The sequence below is a fragment of the Atractosteus spatula genome, chromosome 3 (genome assembly GCF_055471065.1).
Source record: "Atractosteus spatula isolate fAtrSpa1 chromosome 3, fAtrSpa1.hap1, whole genome shotgun sequence".
Lineage (NCBI taxonomy): Eukaryota > Metazoa > Chordata > Actinopteri > Semionotiformes > Lepisosteidae > Atractosteus > Atractosteus spatula.
The window spans coordinates 73032472-73052938 of NC_142708.1; the positions used below are offsets into that span (position 1 = coordinate 73032472).

Below are 20467 nucleotides of genomic sequence, written 5' to 3' on the forward strand. Positions count from 1 at the left end.
ATTGAATTAAAAAAAAACGTTACATGTATTTTTGTATTTTTATGCGCACTGAAACCCTTTTCAAAAGATTTTGGATTCTGTTAATTACCAATACTATCTGATTGCCCGAGTTATTTTTTGTTGACGTTTACAAATAGCCAAGGAACTAAAGTACTCTGCTCTCCTCCCCGCTGAGAGCTGGTGTGTGGGGAGTGTTCTGGCACACTCTGGCTGCCGTCGCATCATCCAGGTGGGGCTGCACACTGGTGGTGGTGGAGGAGAGTCCCCATTACCTGTAAAGTGCTTTGAGTGGAGTGTCCAGAAAAGCGCTATATAAGTTTAAGCAATTATTATAATAATTATTATTAAAAACCCAGTCCAGGGCAGTGACCTTCCCCCAGAGCGAGCCGAAGTGAGAGGGTTGCTGGGGACTGCTTCTGCTGTCAATCCCATGTGCTGCCCCTTGGTGGCAATAGAGCTGTTTGCATCCATCCATCCATCCATCGATCAATCAATCCAGAGCGTTTTAAGGCTCTTTAAGTAAATTCTACAATAAAAACAATACAGTGTAAATAATATACATTGAATCCAAACAGAAGTGAGGAAATTAAAACATCAATTGATTTAAGGCTGACGGGAACACTCTACGCCTAAAGAAGGCGCCGCCCTTCGGATGAGATGTAAAATCGAGGTCCTGTCTCTCTGTGGTCGTTAAAAATCCCAGTGTGTTTCTAGAAAGGAGCAGGGGGTGTTACCCCCTGGGCTTTACCCATCATGGCCTCCTAATAATCCCCCTCTCTGACCTGGCTTCGTCACTCTGCTCGCCTCCCCACTGAGAGCTGGTGTGTGGGGAGTGTACTGGTGCACTCTGGCTGCCGTCACATCATCCAGGTGGGGCTACAGGTGATCCCCATTACCTGTAAAGCGCTTTGAGTGGAGTGTCCAGAAAAGCGCCATATGAGTGCGAGGAATTGTTCTTCTTCTTCTTTTTAAACACCCCAACAGAAACTGCATTTGTGGTGCGGCTGGGCTTTCCGGAGGTGAAGAGCTCGCGCAGTCCTGGGAGCGCCGAGGAGCGCGGAACCAGCTGAGGGAGAGGAGCGTGAGGAAGCGGGACCTTCACCACTTCACCCTGGACCTGGAATTACACTGACGAGCAAGATTTTGAAATGCTAATTTTGACTGTAGCCAGCGTATCTTCGATGGCCGTTAGGAAACCACAGGTCTGGAGAGAAACATCACGCGAACTCCACACGGAAGGTACCCTTTCTCTGTGTCATCAAGCCCAGGGGCTGTGGGGCAGTGTGGCTCACGGCCATTGATCAATAATGTCCAAATGGCTTAAATAAAAAATGTGTATTTACACAGTTTGCGCTGTCAACGTACAAGTGCATATTAAACTTAAAATATCAACTATATTTCATTTAGGAGTGACTGTTTAAAAATATTGGCCTAGAGTTCAATGCTCATCAATTCACTTTATTCTCAACCATGGCATTGTTATCTCAATTGGACTATTCCCTATGAAGTCTCACGCTTTATTGCTCTTGTGCTCATTTTGTGCTCAAGGATTTGAACGGAATGCAGTGCGTGATTTCAACCAGTAGGTGGAGGCAGATACCGTTACAAATATTCTTCGACTGACGGGTTTTAATACAATTTGCTGCTACAGTTGTGAAAACTGGATCCGTGCTCTTACACATTAAATAATGCCATTTACCGTTATTTTAAAGTCTTATTTTAATATCTTTCACGTGTCTCTTCTGCCCAAACCTTGTCAACAATGTTAAACATTATAGAACAGGAAACGGTATAGTCAATTCTATGCACAATGGTGTAAAAATATAACTCGAGTATGCAAATCATTTTTAAACAGTGATAAGTTTTCTAAGCATAATACTCTGAAGCATCTTTTTCATTAAAAGGCATTGTTTGCAGCCTTTACTTTATGCCCTCATTGAAATGGCTCTGAAATTAAATGTTATGCATTTTTATTTTTTTTTTTATTTTTTATTTGAATTACTGTGATCACTATTAATAAACTGGCAAGAAGCCTGTAGAACCACTTTGTCCTTTCTGTACTCCGACTTTAATGAGGAAAAACCCATATGTAGAAAGGGAACAGGGGAAAACTTTTCAGAACCACATGAAAAATCACAGAAGTGAGCCGTTTGAAAGGCTTGCACGTGGCACCTATTGAACACAGTACTGTAGGTTTCAGATTACATGAGTATGAGAACTAATCAGTACATTCTGAAAGTCAGCTTCAACTACACAGTGAATCATTTAGAAATGATCTTAGATGCTGGTCAAAGCAACAGTATATTTTTCTGGGTGTAGTTTTAGATTAGTGGCATAAACACAAACACTTACCGCCTTACTTTATTGGTTGATTATTAATTGTGCAATGGATAGGACCAAAAGTTGGGTTCAGTAGGTTTAAGCTGGCCCTACAAATGTTAGGCCTATATTTAATTAGGCCTGTTTTGTCTTTTTTGGAGGGTTTGGGTTCCTTCTGAACTTAAATAGCATTGAAATGTACCTCCATTAAAAAAAACAACAACTTAGTACAGTAAGTAAAAAAGTACAGTAGACCTGAATTCTGCTGTTGCTGCAGAATGCTTATTTGGACTGTTAGACATTTTTTTGGGGAAAAAAAGCCTCAAGCAGGATACAAGAACATTTCTCACATGGCTATTTTTTTTCTGTACCTAAATGACTCATTATATACATCCCTGTGTAAAATGCATGTAGCACCTAAACATCAAAGGCACCAGTTTCATGGTTGGTGACATTAAAGGTTTCACAGGCCAACAACGTTTCCATCCCTGCTGTATGGCTTGGAATAGAACTGCGAGAGAGCCTGGCAGGCTCCGTGCTCTGATGAATGCAACTGTTGTCACTTGCACACTGCAGCTTCTTTCTTTTTATTTCAAAGCAGGCAGAAGTTACAAGTGTGGCTCTAAAAACTCCTAATCGGTAGTCGTTGCCAGAACTGCTCTTAGCACTAATCGTGCAGCCTCTCCCCCCCTTAAGACAATCGATGAAAGATGCCGCTTTCATGTTAAAGATGGGTGTCACACACTTCACTTTCTGCATTGCCTGCCAGGCACACCACAGAAACGTTGCTTTATTTTTCAGTCACGTAGTTCGGCGCGGGCGAGAAATTCGTTTTTGGTCTGGGGAAGGTAAGACGACTGGCCAACCGGCCCAGAGCAGAGCTGGAGATGGGGGGGTTTGGGGTCTGAAAAGCTCTCTATGTGGCAGCCTGCGACTGAGTGAGAGCGCTCAGATGCTTTGTGAAAAGGAATCAAAACTCCCCAGCAAACAGTTGGACACCCAACTCAAAGCGCCAGATTTTTTTCCCCCCCTGGGCTCAGGCGACTAATAAATCTGCTTTCAAGACCTTTAGCCTCTGAATGGACTTGCAAATCGTGCACATAGTCCCATCCTCATCCCCACTTCATTTACATGACCTGCATTAGCATACAGATGTTACCAAGAAAGAAGAGAATGGTCTCACAAAAGGCTGCTTGCAAAGCATACCCTGCTGCCCTTTTTTGTGTGGTTGTTTCTCTCAGAAGAAGAGTAATTGTCAACTAGCCCATTCCTCAACAGATTGCGGGTGCATGTTTCTCCCGAGGAGAAGAATGGGGAGCTTCTGTTCGTTTCTGAAGCAGTTTGCTTGTATCAAAATCAGAGATGCCAAGTTTGGGTGCAGCAGCTAAGTTTACAGGCTCTCTTCAGTCTGAAAGTTTAAAAAAAGTAAGACATAAATGGGGAATAAAGTAAGTTTAATTTAAAGATATCACCCAGTTTGGCTTTGGTCCTTAATTGGTTACATAACATTTAAGAAATGCATTGAATAGTATTCGATTTATGAGCCAAATCCTGTGAATCTTTAGTGTATTATTCCAGAGCAAACACAAACACAGGACAAGCTTTTTAATAAAACAGGTTTATTTTAAAAAGAAAATGTACAAATATATTAAGATAAAAACAAAGATTTCCATGCCATGGAATGTAAACAATAACTTTAAATTATAAAGAAAAAAAAAGACAAAATATATACTTTTTTTTTTTGCTTTAACGATGAAAAATAAATAGGTTTTAAGTTAACAAATGCAAAAGCTTGTTGTTTTTTTTCCTGTCACAAAGTTAAGGCAAGAGTTACATACAGTATAATACCCTTCTTGGCTAAGTTTGCACTAGATCAAAAACTAAAAAAAAGTAATGTCTGATGCAGGTATACATACAAAATTTTGTTTTCTTACAAAACTATAAGCAACTTAAAGGAAGGATAGAAGTTGTACAATTCAGGGACTAAATGGAAGCATCCATTTTCTCCAATGGCATAATTTTTACATGTCTGAAAGGATTTGCATTGTTTGGGAACCGGTTTACCACAACAGCCTCACAACTCTTATCTTCTGAGTGCCATGTAACCCCCAGTACTGCAGAATGCATTGGCATATTCACCTTTTTACATTCCATGCTTCTGAACATATGCAAGCTGCTGAAATTCATCGAAAATTACTTTTGACACTCTTTATTACTCCAGAAGTTTCTAAGGACTGTTTGCTGTGAACATGGGTTAAATTGGAAACAGCAGTTCTAAAACTAAAAAATGGCAGTTTGGGTAACAAGAACAATCAGTTTGGCTCTCAATCTGTGGTTTCTTGAGATCTATTACAGCTGAAAATTAGTTTTCTCCAATTTAGAGGAAGCTCCTAACCTCTCCTTAGTCAACATCCTGAGCTCATTTCCTACATTCAAGGAAGTCTGTTTTTTTCCCCCATAAAGCTACAAAATAGCCCAAAACAAAGATGAACTCTTTAAAGCCTCTATTTAACATTGCATTTAAAAAAGAAACAGTAACATTTTCACACAGTAAGAAAACAATACAAGCAATACTGTTTTAGGACAAAAAAGAGCAATAAATAGAAAGCACTAAAATGGTAGGCTAGTCAATAATACTGTCTTTAAAGATGCCTTTACTAAAGGCTACACTTTACATACATTTTGGAATAAACAGAGACATATTAACTCTATTAACCTCGGATCTTCTAATTAGCTTTGGCAACACAAACTATAAGGGCTCAGGTGTGGAATAAACCACGGTTTTGAAGTTGTTTGTGTGACATTAAACGTGGATACAAAGCCACTACACGTAAGTGACATGAACAGACATTTAAAATGTGTATTAGTCTCTACACAAGCCCTAGTTAGTTTTTTTTATCGTATTCATTATTAAAAAGTACAAAAATGGGTACGGAAAATTCTTAAACAGAACTTTCTTGTTACTTTCGCTGAAAGACAATATTAAAAAAAAGTTTAAAGCTAATTTAACGGTACCCATAGTAGCTAAAGGGGTATACAACAGTATACAGCGTCTGGATTAAAAAAAAAAGTCACGCGTATAAAACAAAGCAGTGGCGAAACTGCTTCAGAGAAAATGCAATATGCACTTTAAATGGTCAAGCTCCTCTAGTCGTCCAATACGGAAAGGCGGCTGAAAATCGGGAGACGTTTGGACTCGAAGCTGGGAGATTCAGAGCCACTGAGGCTGCTGGAGCTGGTGTAGCCCTCCTGGTCCGAGAGGGAGTCGGCAGAGGCGCTTCTCTGGAGCAAAGGCAAGCCCGGGAAAGTGAAGGCAGTTCTGTGCCTGTTCTGGCCGGCAGGAGGCTGCGCGCAGTGAGCGCAGGGGGAGTCGCTGACCGCGCAGAAGCGAGGAGTGAGCGGCTGGTCGCTGCCCGCGTCTCCGCCGAACTGGTAGCCGTGCTTCAGAGCTCCAGGCTCGGGAAAGATGGGAGAGAGGAGGTCGGGGCTTCCAGTGGAAGGCGGGGGGGAGACCGAGGAGGCCCTGGAGAACGTCAGAGGCTCCTGGGCGCTGTGGAAGCCGGAGAGCGCCGGGGACGAGAAGCCGGCGAAGCTGACGCTTTGGCGCAGCAGTTGCGGGCGCTCCCGCGGCGGCTGAGGACCGCTGGGCGCCTGGGCGGAGCGCTGCTCGTCCGCGTTGTGGATGAAGTGACAGCGGGCACCGTACGGGCAGAAGCCGATCGTGTGGAAAGTGCGGCACGGTTCCGTTTTGTACTTCGGGTGCCTGCTCAGGCCTCGCAGCTCCTCCAGCCCGTGGGCGAACTGACACTTGGCCCCGTACTTGCAGTTCCCGCTCTCTTCGTAGGTGCGGCACAGCTCGGTCTTGTAGCGGGACGAGACGGGGGGAGTGGAAGCGGGCGACTTGGTAGGCGACAGCGAAGAAGCGCTGGCGCTCAGCCCGGGAGGCGGCAGGACTGCGGGAGACGGCGCAGCCCCCTGCCCGGAACTCCCGAAGTTGCTCACCTGGCTCTCGATCATGCTGACCGAGCGGTCGACCCGAAACGGGATCTGGCTGAGACACGACCTGGGGAACTGCTGCTGCAGGTCCCGGCTCCAGGTCTGGCTGCCGGGCGGCACGGGCCAGCTCATCGGTTCGCTCAGCTGGTCCACGCTGCCGCTGTTGAACTTGGAGTTGGGGAGGGAGACGGGGGACATGGAGTGCCGGCGCTGAAAGCTCACGGTCTTCTTCTGGGCTCCGGGCGCTACGCCATCTGTCATGTCCAGACTGAGGAAGTTCTGTAACGGGGGGGGGAGAAAGAGAGAAAAAAGCCAAATTCCTTTATTAGAAACTGGAATGGGAGCCAAGATGAGCTCTCGCTCAAGGAAAACCTGGAGGCGAACCTGCACGTGTTTCGGCAGAAAAAAAAAAGCTATTACCATAACAAGAACCTGCGCGTGATCTGAATGGGGAAACGCCGCCACGAGACTTACGTGCACCCAAAAGGTCGATAAGATGCCGAGAGCAAACACTGCGCAAACCTTCTGCACGGTTTATACTGAACCGGACACATCTATTTCTAGTTGTAACCGCTCATTAGTTTTAATTCACTAATGATCCAACCACATCTGTCAGGCTGATGTTTAAGACCGACAGGATTACAGAAAAGCATAAAAAAAACCAAAACAGTTCTTTTCGGGGTTTTGTATCTCAGCCTTCTCGAAACGCTTTTAAATATTACTAAACATCTTACAAAAACTAAAAATAACAGTACGGGTTCTGCTCAGGTTTAAGACCATTTTAGTTTGTTTTTATTGCATTTCGTTCTCGTAATAAAAGTTTCATTCTCCAGCCTATCACACGCTATCACTGACATACTCCCGTTGAAATGCACAAGACGAATTCGCACCAGGCTTGTGTCAAAGGCAGTTATGCCATGGCTACCAGACTTAAACGCGGCATTAATAACGGTAAAAAAAAGCCACTATGCATGAACAGCGGTTTGAAACCTCAGCGAGTGCACGATAAGACACCTGCTCAAAGTTGGAACGCACTACAGACTGTTAATGTTTCAACTTTCAAGCCACCACATCAGAGTGTCCACTTGGGCAAGTCGACAGCAGTGCGATGATAAAAAGTGTCATGCCGTAGGGTACAGATCGCAATTTTACACAACTACACTACCACTGCCAGAGCCACTTAGAATTTTTCAAACAACTATTATTTCGCGGTATCGTGAAGGAAACAAAATGCTCCTGTGTTCCGATACCCCTTGAAACATATTTTATGGAGCGAGTCATTTAAAAAAAACAACCACTGTGCAGGACTGAGACTAAAATTACTCCATCTAATAAGACTTCTGTGTGAACTACGTCTCTGGATGCGACGCATGGAAGAGCTCCCTCTCTCTCTAACATCCCGCCGCTACAGAGCGCCCCGTGCGCGGTCGCCTTACCTTGCAAAACTCGTCATCCAACTCCAAGAACGGCGTGAGGAAGTTGGAGGGCATGCTGGCTCGTTAGTTTTATCCCAGTAACAGTCAGTCGGAAAGTTCAGCTGCTATTACTGCCCTGACCAAGAAAAACTTAGCAGCAGCTGTTCTGGAATCTTTCATAAATAGTGCCGAGCGCTCAATAGTGACTCCACCTCCGGGCGACGCAAGCAGGCGCGTTTTCACCAATGGGGGGTCCCTTTCTAACAGCGCACTGTGGTGAAGTCCAACTCCACCCTATTCGTTTGTGGACTCGGGGCCGATTAGTACCCATCCGCGAAGACTAGTGGAAATCCCTGTCACCTGAGCTGCTGCTCCGCCGTTTCAGAGCCGGGACAGGGGAATGGGCAAAAGTAAGTGATAGGGCTCGTAGAGACTCTCTCATTGCGCAAATCCGGCCCCATCATCCACGTGCAGTGACTGGTAATGGACGATCACCGCCTGTTAGGAAGTTCTGTCTATTTGATGTCAGCTTCAATCGTTTGTTATAATGTGTATCTACTGTGAAACGTGTTTTGAGAAATAAAGTTTATTTGATTAAAAAAAAAATCCATCCGACACTTGAAAGAAGTATTACATTCGTATTTTAGATCTTGAAGCCTCGTAGCGTTCCCTGCCCCTCGGTCCATCCTGTCGGGATTTTACACGGTTTCTGAATTCATCGCGTTTCGGCCACGACGCTCGCTTTGCTCTGGTGCAGCTTTCGCAGAAGTAAACAGATCCTTGCAAAACGACCCGCTTACAAAAACAACGCAAATGGTATCTTTCGGGGCTTACGGAATAAGTTACTTGGGAAGAAATATTGCAGCTGTTATCGTTTGTATTCTCCGAATAAAATACTAATAGACTTTGTATTTTCATTATGCTTTACAATGTATTCTGCACCCTCGATAATGCTGGTACAATACTGCAGCTGTTCGTGGGTTTCTAATGAAATCTATGTGAAGTGATCGGGTTCGTAGATTTAAAGCCACTTAAAAGTAGCTTTAACGTCAAAGCGTGTTAATGTAAAACTTTGCAATCGACGGGCAATCCCCAAACCTCGGGAATTCAAATAAATCGCGGGCATTTATAGGTCTTAAGCTTCTGTTTTTGTAGGTTGGTGATCACTCACACGACGTCACTTCTTCGTTACGTGCTTGAATAAAATGCGCGCAGTCCGGGATCTGATTTAGGCTGGATAATTTGTCTTAGTGTGGAGGCTTTTCTTCCGAGGTTATAGGTTAGTGTTCCCCTTTCTGGATTTCATTACTGTTTTTTACTGTCCCCCCCCCCCCCCATTACTACAGAAGTTAACGTATTGCCAGAAAAAACAGAAGTGCCAGATTTTTATCTTGTCTTAGGCTGGAGAAGAGAAGATCACTTTATCAGCCATATACAATTTCTTGTATTAGGAATTTGTCTTTTCGCAGACCCCAACTTGCTCTCCATGAGACACACAGACAGGGAGAGAAGCTTGGGGTCAGAGCACAGGGTCAGCCATTTATACAGCACCTCTGGAGCAGTTGGGGTTAAGGGGATACAAACCAGCAACTTTCCAGTCACAGGTGCAGATCCTCAGCCACAGAACCACATAAACTGGAGGTGAAAGCTAACCATTAGTCTGGTATAGTGCCTTTTTAAAATTCATGTCTAAGATACATGTTTAAGTTATACATTAGCTACATCATGACAAGTTCCTTTTGATTGTGGAGTCAAGGATTAAAAAAAACCTAATTAAGTTCTAGGGGCTGGAGGTGTGCCTTTCACACTTAAGGACAGATGTCATGATGACCTCGTTATGAACTGTGAGGATGCTTCCCAAAGCCATCTTTCCTTACCTTAAGCTCCAATACAGTTTGATCCTCAGTTCCTGCTTCCTCATTCTTTAATTATCCACATCCCTTCTCTTCACTTTCAGTAAGTGCTGATCCCATCCAGGGTCAGGGTGTCCCGGAGTCTGTCCCAGGGAGCAAGGCGGGATACATCCTGGACGGGATGCTAATCTGTCGCAGGGCGTACACAGACACAAATGCACACACTCACAATGGGGCCAGTTTTACTGAAGCCAGTTAACCCACCAGCATGTCTTTGGATTGTGGGAGGAATCTGGAGCACGTGGTGAACACGGAGAGGCCATGCAAACTCCACACAGACAGCACACCAGGAACTGTTAGGGCATTGCATAGAGCAGCCATCCCAGGTTCTGATCACTCGGCACCAAGATAAATGAGCTGCAAAGATGGATTTCCAACGATTTCTTCCTCACTGAATGGACAGTTTTGACTTAACAGTATGTGTCTGAGAGGCGGGATGAAACCAGAGTAACTGGAAAAAGCCCACACTGACCCTGAGAGAACATGCAGACTCCACACATAGCGTCTCCCTACATCCTCCCTGTGCCACCCCCCCAGCTGTGCCCCACCCTATACACAGTGTATTTATGTAATCATGATTACGTGTCATTTTGATCACAACACGGGCTGCCAGGAAGTGTTAAAATCAGGTCTTTCGAAAGGGCAGAAAGTGATATCCTAGTTATCCAAGTGTTTGATCTTGGCCTTGTGTGTCTGATTCCTAAGCAGTAGCGCTTGTTTTGTGCCTTCGTCCTCAGAGTCTGAGCCTGCTGTACGTGAAAAACAGACAGCTGGTTAAGTATGGGGCTGGAGGCTTTTCGTTCAGGGCGGCAGTTTGTAACAGAGCAGTTGGCCGTGTCAGGCGTGAGCCGGCCCGTGGCTGGGGATCTGTGGCCTGTCAGAGAGCACGTAACCCTCGTCAGTACAGCACTGGAAACGCGATGCGCTCTTTCATGGTGGTGGCCTTCCAGGTTTTACTAGTTACTTGTGCCAGCTAGGTTTGGACAAAACAGTCCCTTAATTTGCATTCTGGAGCATCAGATCCTCTAAGTGAAACCAAATGTGTGGAGTGCAGCTGAGGCCAGCCTACATCGTACCGATTGGGATGAAGGAATTAAAAAAAAAAAACACACGATGACTAAACTTTCTTTCGGCACCCTTGGCTGCCTCAACGGGGGAGAGGAAGCAACAGAAACAAACCAGAGAGAATGGACTTTCTAATTACCCTTGAAGTGCTCGGAGCACCGCAGTGCGAGAACTCCCAGAGCTGTAGTGAAAAAGTGGAAGACTGGGACCGCTCGGCCAGAAGAAGTCGGGGGAGTGTTGACTCGTGGGTGTTTGGCTGGCGTGTAAGATAGCAAGTCCTGCAGCGGTTTTATTTTCACCCGTTTCTTATGGGTGGAGCTGTGGGACTGTGGCTGAGGGTCTGCGCCTGTGGCTGGAAGGTTGCCGGTTCGAATCCCGTGGCCGGCAGAGAAATCCTACTCTGTTGGGCCCCTGAGCAAGGCCCTTAACCCCAGCTGCTCCAGGGGTGCTGTATAGGTGGCTGATCCTGCACTCTGACCCCGAGCTTCTCTCCCTGTCCGTGTGTCTCATGGAGAGCAAGCTGGGGTCTGTGAAAAGACAAATTCGTGATGCAAGAAACTGTATAGGGCTAATAAAGTGAACTTATGGCTGCAGACAGGACGGTGTGTTCTAACAGCCACCCCAGGGCACCCACACGCGCCATTCAGCTTTCCTGCTGTTATTCACCTGAAAAGAATGTTTTCAAGAACTGAAAAAGTTACAGAACAAACCTTTCACTAGGAATAACAACCCCCAAGAATTAAGCGTATTGAAAGGATTACGGAGTGTTTAGTGAAAATTGGGCTGATCCCGCTTGGCTGAGGGCTGACTGACCTCAAGGCCAGAGGACGAGGAAGCTGGGACCCCCCTGCAGAGTGAGGAGTGACCAAGGAGATGGGGTGGAGGTGGGATGTAAAAGACATACGCGAGGGAGAGAAGGGGATCGCTGCAGTATTTATAGTGTTTAAAGAGAGGAAATGATATCAGGAGTTGGTTGCTAATTACCGACAGCGGAGTCTGATGGAACTCGGTTGTTGTCATCTCTCCTGAACGTTCGTTACAAACTTCATTTATTTGTAAAAAAAAATTCGGGAGAGAGGCAGAGGGGACTGAAATCGCAGAGGAGCTTCTTTTCACAGAGAAGCCCATGGGCCTGGGACAACCTCCTGGGCCACACTCTGGCACAGCCCGGGAGGCAGCAGAGGGAGGTTCTGGGGTTAAGGAGCAACGCAGCCAATCTGCAATCAAACAGGCTGAGGAGCTGAACAGCCTCTTCAGCCACAGCCTACTTAGTGCTCCAGACTGAAGCAGCACCTCTGGGCTCGTTCTGTGGCGTGAAAGACCTGGCTGATCGGGGAGGAAGTTAATTGTGCATTGAATTTTATTTGTCTGTCCACAATGCGAAATTAACTCTCATTTTAATTCCATATGTCAGTTCCATATGGGTGGGGGGGGGGGGCATTGATGGTACGTCAGAAAAGTGGTCTTTTTGAAACTCCTGATCTCTTCCCTTGTTCAATGTGTTAACCTGATGGATGAGTGCGCAAGTTTAATTTTATTTCATCCTGACTCCCTCTGAATAATTGCATTAAACACTTCAGGCTTTGCCAAACCATTTGCCTCCTGCGAGCTTCCTACTGTTTCTCCCAAAGCGCTTAAAAAAAAGAGCCCAAGATGGGACGCCAAAACTTCGTGCAGCACTGCCCATGATACGGCTTTGCTATAAACAGGAAATACTTCCGTGGAAAAAGTTCATTGTGCTTTTAAACTGTATATGTGTTCCTTCTATCTGATTTTCTGCGTGTCAGTAGTAAAGAAATGGGCAACATCCCTTTGGATGATAAATAGGAGCTTCATCACTGTTTACAACTGCAAGGCAGTTAAGAATTCCGTGCACGTGAGCCACTCGCGTTGTAGTACAGCAGTAGCTCATATCCATAATGTCCCATGTCCTGAGCGAACAATGTATGTTTGTATGTAGTTTCTAACCCTTTATCTTCAAGTGACAACTTGGCACCAAACGGCATGGCACACAGACGTCTTTTGACACCTTTTGTAAGCTTGATTTCCCTAATTGGCTCCATGTAGCTTTCAGCACACTGCCTGATGAGCTTGGGGTGGAGGTACAGTTGTTATCACACTGTTAACCCTGGTCTCCATTCTTACTTTTAACATACACAGCACGCAGATGGTGGCGCACTCCCCTGTCTTATCCTTTTGTCTAGATTAGCATATGCGGTGCGATACGACATTACATCTGAGTGGCAGAAAAACCTTGCAGTTTTTCCCCCACTTAGCAGGTCGTGGTCTCATACAGTGATGTCACACAGATCTCTTCCATGAGGTGGCGTCACTTTGTCGCGAGGATTCGGGTTAGAGTTCTGGACTCCTGCCTGGTGGGTCTTTGAGTCGTCTTCTAGGTGGGGACCCTACTGCGACAGCCTTAGGCATGGAAATGTCAGCAAACCCAGTTGCATATACTGGTGCCAAAAATGGGATAAAAACAGCCAACTTAATAATAGCAAATTGGTATTGTGCACGTCTCACCATCAGTGAGGATTCCTCTGGGCTATTTCTATTGAGCTTGATCCCTGCGGTTGTCTTTAAAAAGTGAAGACATGTCTCTCCTATTTCCCACCTGTGTCCACTCATTCCCTCCTCATTTCTAATCTTTCTTCTGTCTTCTCGTTACAGTTATTCCCAGTGATAGAGAAACTATAGAACGTTTTTGTGACCCTTTTCAGGCAGAAAAACTCTAAAAGCACACTGGCAGGATCATGCCTGACCTTTCACCTTTCAGTCCTGGATTTGCTGTTCCTTATATTAAAGTGTCATAGATTGCAGGAAGGCAACATCTGCTACAGTAACAAGTCACTGTGATAAGGGTTTATACTTTCAGTACATTATCTTACACATAGTGTGGGGGTAATCTTACTGCCAGTGTGTAAATTAAACATTGTGTTTTGTGAGCATTTGCACAAGTGTGGGGACTGGATACTGTGGTCAAACAGCTTTTGCACAAGTTGTTAAGTAAACATTTCCTATTGTATGTTTTATGGGTGAGGTACTGGCGGTTTTCTAAATGCCAGATTTAAGTAGAGTTTATTTATTTTTAGATTTAGTCCTGGTGAGCAGATAGCATGGGGGCTGTTACCACATCAGTGAAACACAGCAGCATGTCTGTATTTGTCTGCTGATAGGAAAATATTCTGATTTCTTTATTAAAGAGGAATTAAAAGGACAATTATTGCATTTATAACTTTTCAATTCTTTGGGTTGCACAAGATATCTCAAAAAGCATTTCCAACAGCCTTGAGCCTTGTTAACAGAGAATCAAAACATTGTTGTTGTAAACAGAATATTTACAAAATGTGTGCTTTTTATTTTCTGCTTAGTAGATGCCTTTACCCAGGCTTTTGTGGTTTGGTTGTCCTTTATACACTTCTTCACCAGGCTCTTTGCAAGGAAAGCGTCTCCAGCAAATATATGTTGCTATATCATCCTCTCCACTGAAGGGCACCAGTCCAGTGGGGTTTGTAGGTCACAATTACATCACCAATTTAATAAATTATTCAACAATTCCATTCTACTCAATTAAAGGTGATTTGTTAAATTGACTGATCTTCAGAACATATGGGGCTCAAATCTAAATTCTTTTCAACCCCCAGGGATCACACATTCTTTTAATTGAACAGATTACTTGCTTGATTCAGCAATAGCTTGACAATTGTTAAAACAGCTATAAGACTAACTGGAATGTGGTTCTCCAGGGCCAGGATGGGAGATCCCTGATTTAGGGTGATTTACAAGACTAACTGGACTGGGGCTCCCTCAGGACCATGTCTGGAGACCCCTGTCCTACATCAACACTTTAGAAGCTGTGGAATTCCGGGGGTCTTTTGTAAGTGCTGTGCTAAGCCCATGACACCTGTGATGTCATGCTTATGCTCTAGATGCAGTCATCACCAGGCTGTGCTTCTGCAGTATAAGAGACAATGTGCTTAGGGCGGGGGGTTGGCAATGACACATTTGTTCTTTGTTCTAGTCAGGTGATAGGATGGGGAGTCACAAATTTCAACTGTAAAGACATTTCTGCCACCTCACCACCCCCAACCTCCTCTCAGCGAGCACCACCCTTGTCTCTGCACACTGTAGCTTGAGGAAATGAGTTTGGCCATCGTAAACTGTCAACAAAAAAGCCCTTTTGGCCAGAATTAGATAGACCAATAGCAGCCTGCCCTATTTTTTTTTAAGTGTGCGCTACTGGAGATAAGAGTAAGAAGAGTTGTTGTTAAGGAGGAGAACGGGGGCCATTGAGTGGAAAGAAAACTATTGTCACTCACTGTAGGGACTCTGTAGGACAGACAAAGTAGACTCCCCAGGCAAGATCATCAAATGTAATTGTTCTCCCTGCCTGATAGAATCATCTGAGGAGAAGCTTCCATTGTTCCAGCAATCTGATTGCCAATAAGAACTCTGGAGGATTCTCACGTGTGAAATTTCCATGGATTTCTACTCTTGCATGGGAGAATGCTGTCTTTGCTGGGAGACTCTATTTTGCATACCCCGGTCAAGGAACTTTGACATTGCTGCTACTTCTTAAAAAGTTTAAAAGGCACTTGTGCACTAGGAAATGCCATTCCATCCACAGAAAAATGCTGGTGTGTTGTATAAAACTTTAAATGGGATTCATATAACAGCCATCGCACAGGAACGTTTCAAAATAAAGATGCATGTTTATGGCAGTCATTACCAGATCTTCATGAATTGTTGAACATTAATTAATTGAAACTTAAAACTCTTTTTAACACAAATGTTATTCTGTCATAACTTTACAGAGTCCTTAAAGTATATTTATATTGAGAAGTTTTATATGAATGAGTTGTGATAACTAACTTATTAGTTATTAAATAACTAATAAATGATTGTAATTGAGTATTAAGTACTTTTCACTGTGTAAGCACTGCATAAGATTGTGATTAGACTCAAAATGGAAAACATTGCTGTTCCAGACTCCTCGCATTAAATCTGTTCTACTGATTACAGGTCCTGCTGCTTTAAGATGACTGATAATCATCTTTGAGTTAAATGAAGTTAAATTAGGATCTGATGTGCATTTCAATTTGCAATTCAAATGAAAAGTAATATGCATTGTTAATATTGTTATTAATGTATTAATGTATGTATTAATAATAATGTTAATACATAAGGCCGTTGTTAATATTCCTATTATTAACTTAGCATTGCGTCTACTATGCTTCTTCTACTATGGTAGGGTCAGTAGTGTTTGGGGGAAAAAGCTTTCCACCCAGGTTTACAAAGTTTGATTTTGGTCAAGAAACAACAAGATGATATCCTCATATCACCTGATTTATTATGGGCAACTGCCCAAACAGGGACTTGAGCCCTTCACCCTCATATCACTTGATGACAAGCAATCAAGTAGGCTAAAAGAGCAAAGAAGCTCCCCTCGTTTCTCACCTTTCTGATGTTCTTGTGTGCTGTACTTCTTGGTAGTTCAAGCAATTGGCTGGTTTTGACCTGGATTAAATCAAAGCCCAGCTGCATGTTACTAACCCTGCCCTCAAAGGTAACACAGCTTTTCATTTGCCAAAGTCCTCTTGCTCCTACTCTTTGGAAACTACCAGTACTGGGTTTATAGTTTTATCAATGGAGGAAGACTTTTGGGTTGAATCAAGGCCATAGTTTCAGATGCCAGTAAAGCTTCAATCAGAAAGTAGTGTATTAAAGCATGTTAAGAACTTTTAAAAGCATATGGGTTCCTGTACTTTGTTTTTTTAATGGGTCTAATGCTCTCTGCACTGTAGGCAAGTAGAGCCTTTTGATAACACAGACATTTAAGCATAAGAGCATCACAAATGATGTCCCAGATAGGTTGTCCAAGTACTCTCAAATGTTTAAACTGCCCACTGTGGACCTCAGAATCACTATCTCCTTAAATCACAATGGCTTGTTATCAGCAACAGGAAAGCAAACTGCAGCTCCAGTTCTGCTATAACCTAGATAGAGGAACACAAACACCCTCAAACACAAACAGCCACTACTTATCCCCAAGACAAGACTTGTTTCCTTGTTAGCACTAGACAGGGGGGTGTTTAATTAAGGTCATTTTTTGGTACAAAGAAAAAGCAAGTGAGACCTAACTTAATATTTGCCCAAAGGAGTGTCAGTAAACTGGATTAAGGACTATTTACACAACAGTGAGAGAATCCATTGTTTTTAGGAACAAAACCCCGAGAATAGCCAGTGCATGCTGGGTTTTATTTGCAAATGAGAGCTGAGAAGTCTGGAAGGAAGTTATTCGCTGATGCGGAAGAGTTAGTAACAATAACAGCCGCTTCAGGAGTTGTGCTAGCATCAGTCCTGACGATGCTGTGAGCTCAGTGCTGAACTCTGGTGGGTTTCCTTTATACAGAACATTATGGTAACGCTGAGCCAGACAAAACAGGTTTCATTTATACAGAACATTGCAGTAACACTGAGCCAAACAGTTCCCAAATTTGAATTATGGGGGTTCAAAGAAGAAAAAAGTATTTTGCTCCAGTATTTATTTCTGGTCTCTTGATTGCCACAAAAAAATATTTATTTCTCCAACAGGATCTCCTTTCCTACAGTTGGAAGTTGGACCTTCAGCAGCAGAAAGCACAGTTTTTTTTAAAATAGACTTTGGAAAACTGTGTAGCTTAAATCTTAGCTTAAATCTCTGGCCAGTTTTGAAAGCCCCGGAGAAGTCCGTAGATCCGTGTGCAGAAATTGGAGCCCCTCTTTGGCCAGCATGCTTTAAGTTATGCATGACACTGTCAGTGGAGAAGTATGCAAAGGTCCCGTTGATCTGAGCTGTTCTCTGGGGAGCCACAATAAGCACAATGCAGATGGGTGCAGCAAGCCCCGTTTGCCTGTTGAATGCTGGAATCCCAGCAGAGTGCCATTCCGTTGCGGTAATGAATTCCTTCGCATGGAACCATAGTGGGTCCATTAATGTTTAAACCGTTGCACAGAGGCAGCGGGATAGCCCCTCAGAGACCCACATTAGCCTTTCACCTCGTCAGGCCCTGCAGTTCAGAGGCAGTTACCAGACAGAGCCCCTGTCATCTGACAGCCCCCCCAGCCCCGAGGCGAAACTGCTGTGCTCCTTGCCGGTGGGAGATACGGCACCTAACTCTGGTGTGAAAGTGCGGGCTGAGGCAGCCGAGGCCACAGGCTTGCAGGAACCTGGCCCTCCACCCTGCTTCAGGTAATTTATTGTCATAATTAACGGTTTCTGTGGAATCGCAGGCGCCCTCTCGGTGACATTAAAATACAGTGTGGCAGCACTGGCTGTTAAATAACGCCAGTGTTTTATGGTTTTCTAACGGCTCTTGTGTGGTGGCCAAACGATTGACAGCATATTTTTATGTTTCAAAACTTTCAGAGTGGTTTCATATATACACCGACTACCTGTCCCCGCCAGCATTTCAGTGCTTCAATAAGCCCCTGCACGCCAGCTTATCTGGCCACAAGCATCAGGAGGTTTTTTTTTATGTTTGAAAGCCAGGAAGGAATGACTTCGCAACTGTTCGTTTTTTTTTTTCTCTGCCACTTATATAATTCTTACGATAACGGCTGGCTATCTCTGACCGTTGTCGTGTTTTTTTTTCCCCCTCGCCTGTGATGCGCTGTGGCCGTGCCGCCCCTGGGCTGCCGGCCGGTCCCAGGACAAGCCCTGGCGAAAGCAAGACGCAGGCCTTGGCACCACGGCCTCAGCCGCTGCTTCTCCAGGCTTTTTCCTAGTCCGCTCGGAGACGCGGTTTTTATTCATGCTTGCTTGGGGGAAAAAAAGAGAAGAAAAAATGTTGATTCAGAAGAAGGATTTTTCTCCTTTTTCTGCTTTGACCTGAGTGCCAAAATTCACTCTTCAAGAACCCTTAATCATAATTTTTGTGACTTAGTCTTGAAACTTTTTGGCCAGACCTTTTTTTTTGCTACACACCTGCCTGATAATTGCACTGGTTAAATTCACCAGCACACCCTTGTTTACGTCAAAAGAATACCGAACAACACTCTTTTTTGTTTTGGTCTTCATTTGTATTTCTATTTATGTGGCTGTTTGATACGGGATCTTCTATTTATATTTGCCATTCAAATAAACCTCTACATGGGTTAAATATAGACCCAAAGCAAATATTTTTGCGCTTTCAGATTTCAGATAGGAAATGCTATTTGGTTTATAAAAAAGTCATTTACAGTGTGGGACATCCCCACATTACCTTTCAGGAGCTGCCGTGTTTGTAGGGACGTTTTCTCAAATTATGACCCATCATTGACAGTAAAACATGCCCACACACATACACAAAGAGCCTGATTCACATATCCCTAACTGCAATGTTATCTCTAGAATCTACATTGCCAACATATGCTGTTGTGTATCTAAACTATATAGACGTTTTTTTATTTTGCAATCAGATCTTAAAAAAGGGAACAGCTTTTATTTAGCATCCTGAATGTCTCTTTATGTGTGTCACTGCGCCCCAGCACTTATAACATTCTGGCTTTCCGTCACTCTAAACAAGATTAAAACGTGTGAATGTGTTCTGTGAATATTTTCGCTTTTCCAGACTGTTTTTAACTCATTTCACCAGGCTGTTGCATGTTTCTCCTTCATACACCTTTTTATCTGTGATTTTTGGAGCAGCTTTGACTGCAGCCTGAAACAGGACTGTCGGGGCGCCGAACGACTCCTGAAAGAAAAGAGATGCTTTTCACCGTTGCCTGATTTCAAATGGGTGTCCGCACCTAAAAGCGCTTCCATGCCCAACAGCTAAGACCTTTCAAAACGTTTCTGAGTTTCACAAGCGCAAAGTTTCCAAAATGCACATGCAGGCAAAAAGACAAGCCTGTAACCCCTTCATCTTCGGTCCTCTGTGTTGTCTTTTCTTCAGGTCGCTGCTTCAGACTTTGGTTCTGATGATGTTGCTCCCAGAAAGGGGGGCAAAAACAGGATGTAGCAGTGTACAGAGGGCAAATGCAGAGGCACCGTTTGGACTGGGTGTGTGGGGTAAAGGACGCTGCAGACATTGACAAGAGAGCTAGGAAGTCTCCTTTTGGTGCCTGACTGATCTGCCAGTTGCTGTTTATCAGTCCTGCATCACAGTGGGGTAGGAGACTCCACCCATGTGCGCAGTCCTGCCCTCTTTGTTGCTCCTCACAAGAGAGCCTTTGTTGTAGCCTCCCATATGCCATGCTGGAAACGCGTCTGGCTCAAATAAACACACCAGGCCTGGCCAGTAAACAAGTCTGGAGGGGGCTGGCAGAAGCTGGAGGGGAAAGGAAAGAGACCCCCAGGGGTCAATTTTGTCCCCCTGGCCAAATGTGTGCCATCAGGCTGGAGACTCGACTCCCGGGCCTGTGCAAACCAGGAGCCTCTCCAGGCACGGAGCCATGCCTGTTTCGGATCGGAGCAGTTTCCCAGGCAGCACGGCCTCCCTCCATACGCCAGATCCCCCTTGAAACCTGCTGTACAACTTGTTGCTCTGAGAAACAATTGTTCCAAAGGCCCTTGTGTGCTAGTTCACTAGTTTGTCAGTGTGGCACGTATAGATATCTTTCACTTCTGCTTTGCTTGCTAATGACATACTGCGCGTGTGTTTGTAAATTCCACACTTGTTCGGCTAAAATAATCTTAAAATGAAAAGCCTAAAGAGGTCCTGTTGTCTAAGCCAGGTCCTATTTTAATGAAAAAGCATTCAGACGTGTTGGAGAACATGCACGGAAAGTGGGCAT

The 20467-nt window shown here is 44.4% G+C and overlaps 1 protein-coding gene across 1 annotated transcript; it reads right to left on the reverse strand.

Moving 5' to 3' along the window:
• Positions 1–3921: 3921 nt before the first annotated feature.
• On the reverse strand, positions 3922–7898 carry LOC148838711 (mRNA decay activator protein ZFP36L1). Its single transcript, XM_088912081.1, has 2 exons — positions 7752–7898; positions 3922–6594 (listed from the first exon to the last, which is right to left on the reverse strand). Exons 1-2 carry the CDS (start codon positions 7803–7805, stop codon positions 5467–5469), a joined length of 1182 nt encoding a protein of 393 aa, XP_088768207.1. The 5' UTR covers positions 7806–7898; the 3' UTR covers positions 3922–5466.
• Between the last annotated feature and the right edge of the window lie 12569 nt (positions 7899–20467).

Excerpts from the sequence above, each read along its gene's own strand:
- LOC148838711 (XM_088912081.1), bottom strand. The coding sequence starts at position 7,805 with ATGCCCTCCAACTTCCTCACGCCGTTCTTGGAGTTGGATGACGAGTTT. Across the intron at positions 6,595-7,751 it reads TGGATGACGAGTTTTGCAAG|AACTTCCTCAGTCTGGACAT; the intron begins GTAAGGCGACCG and ends CCCCCGTTACAG.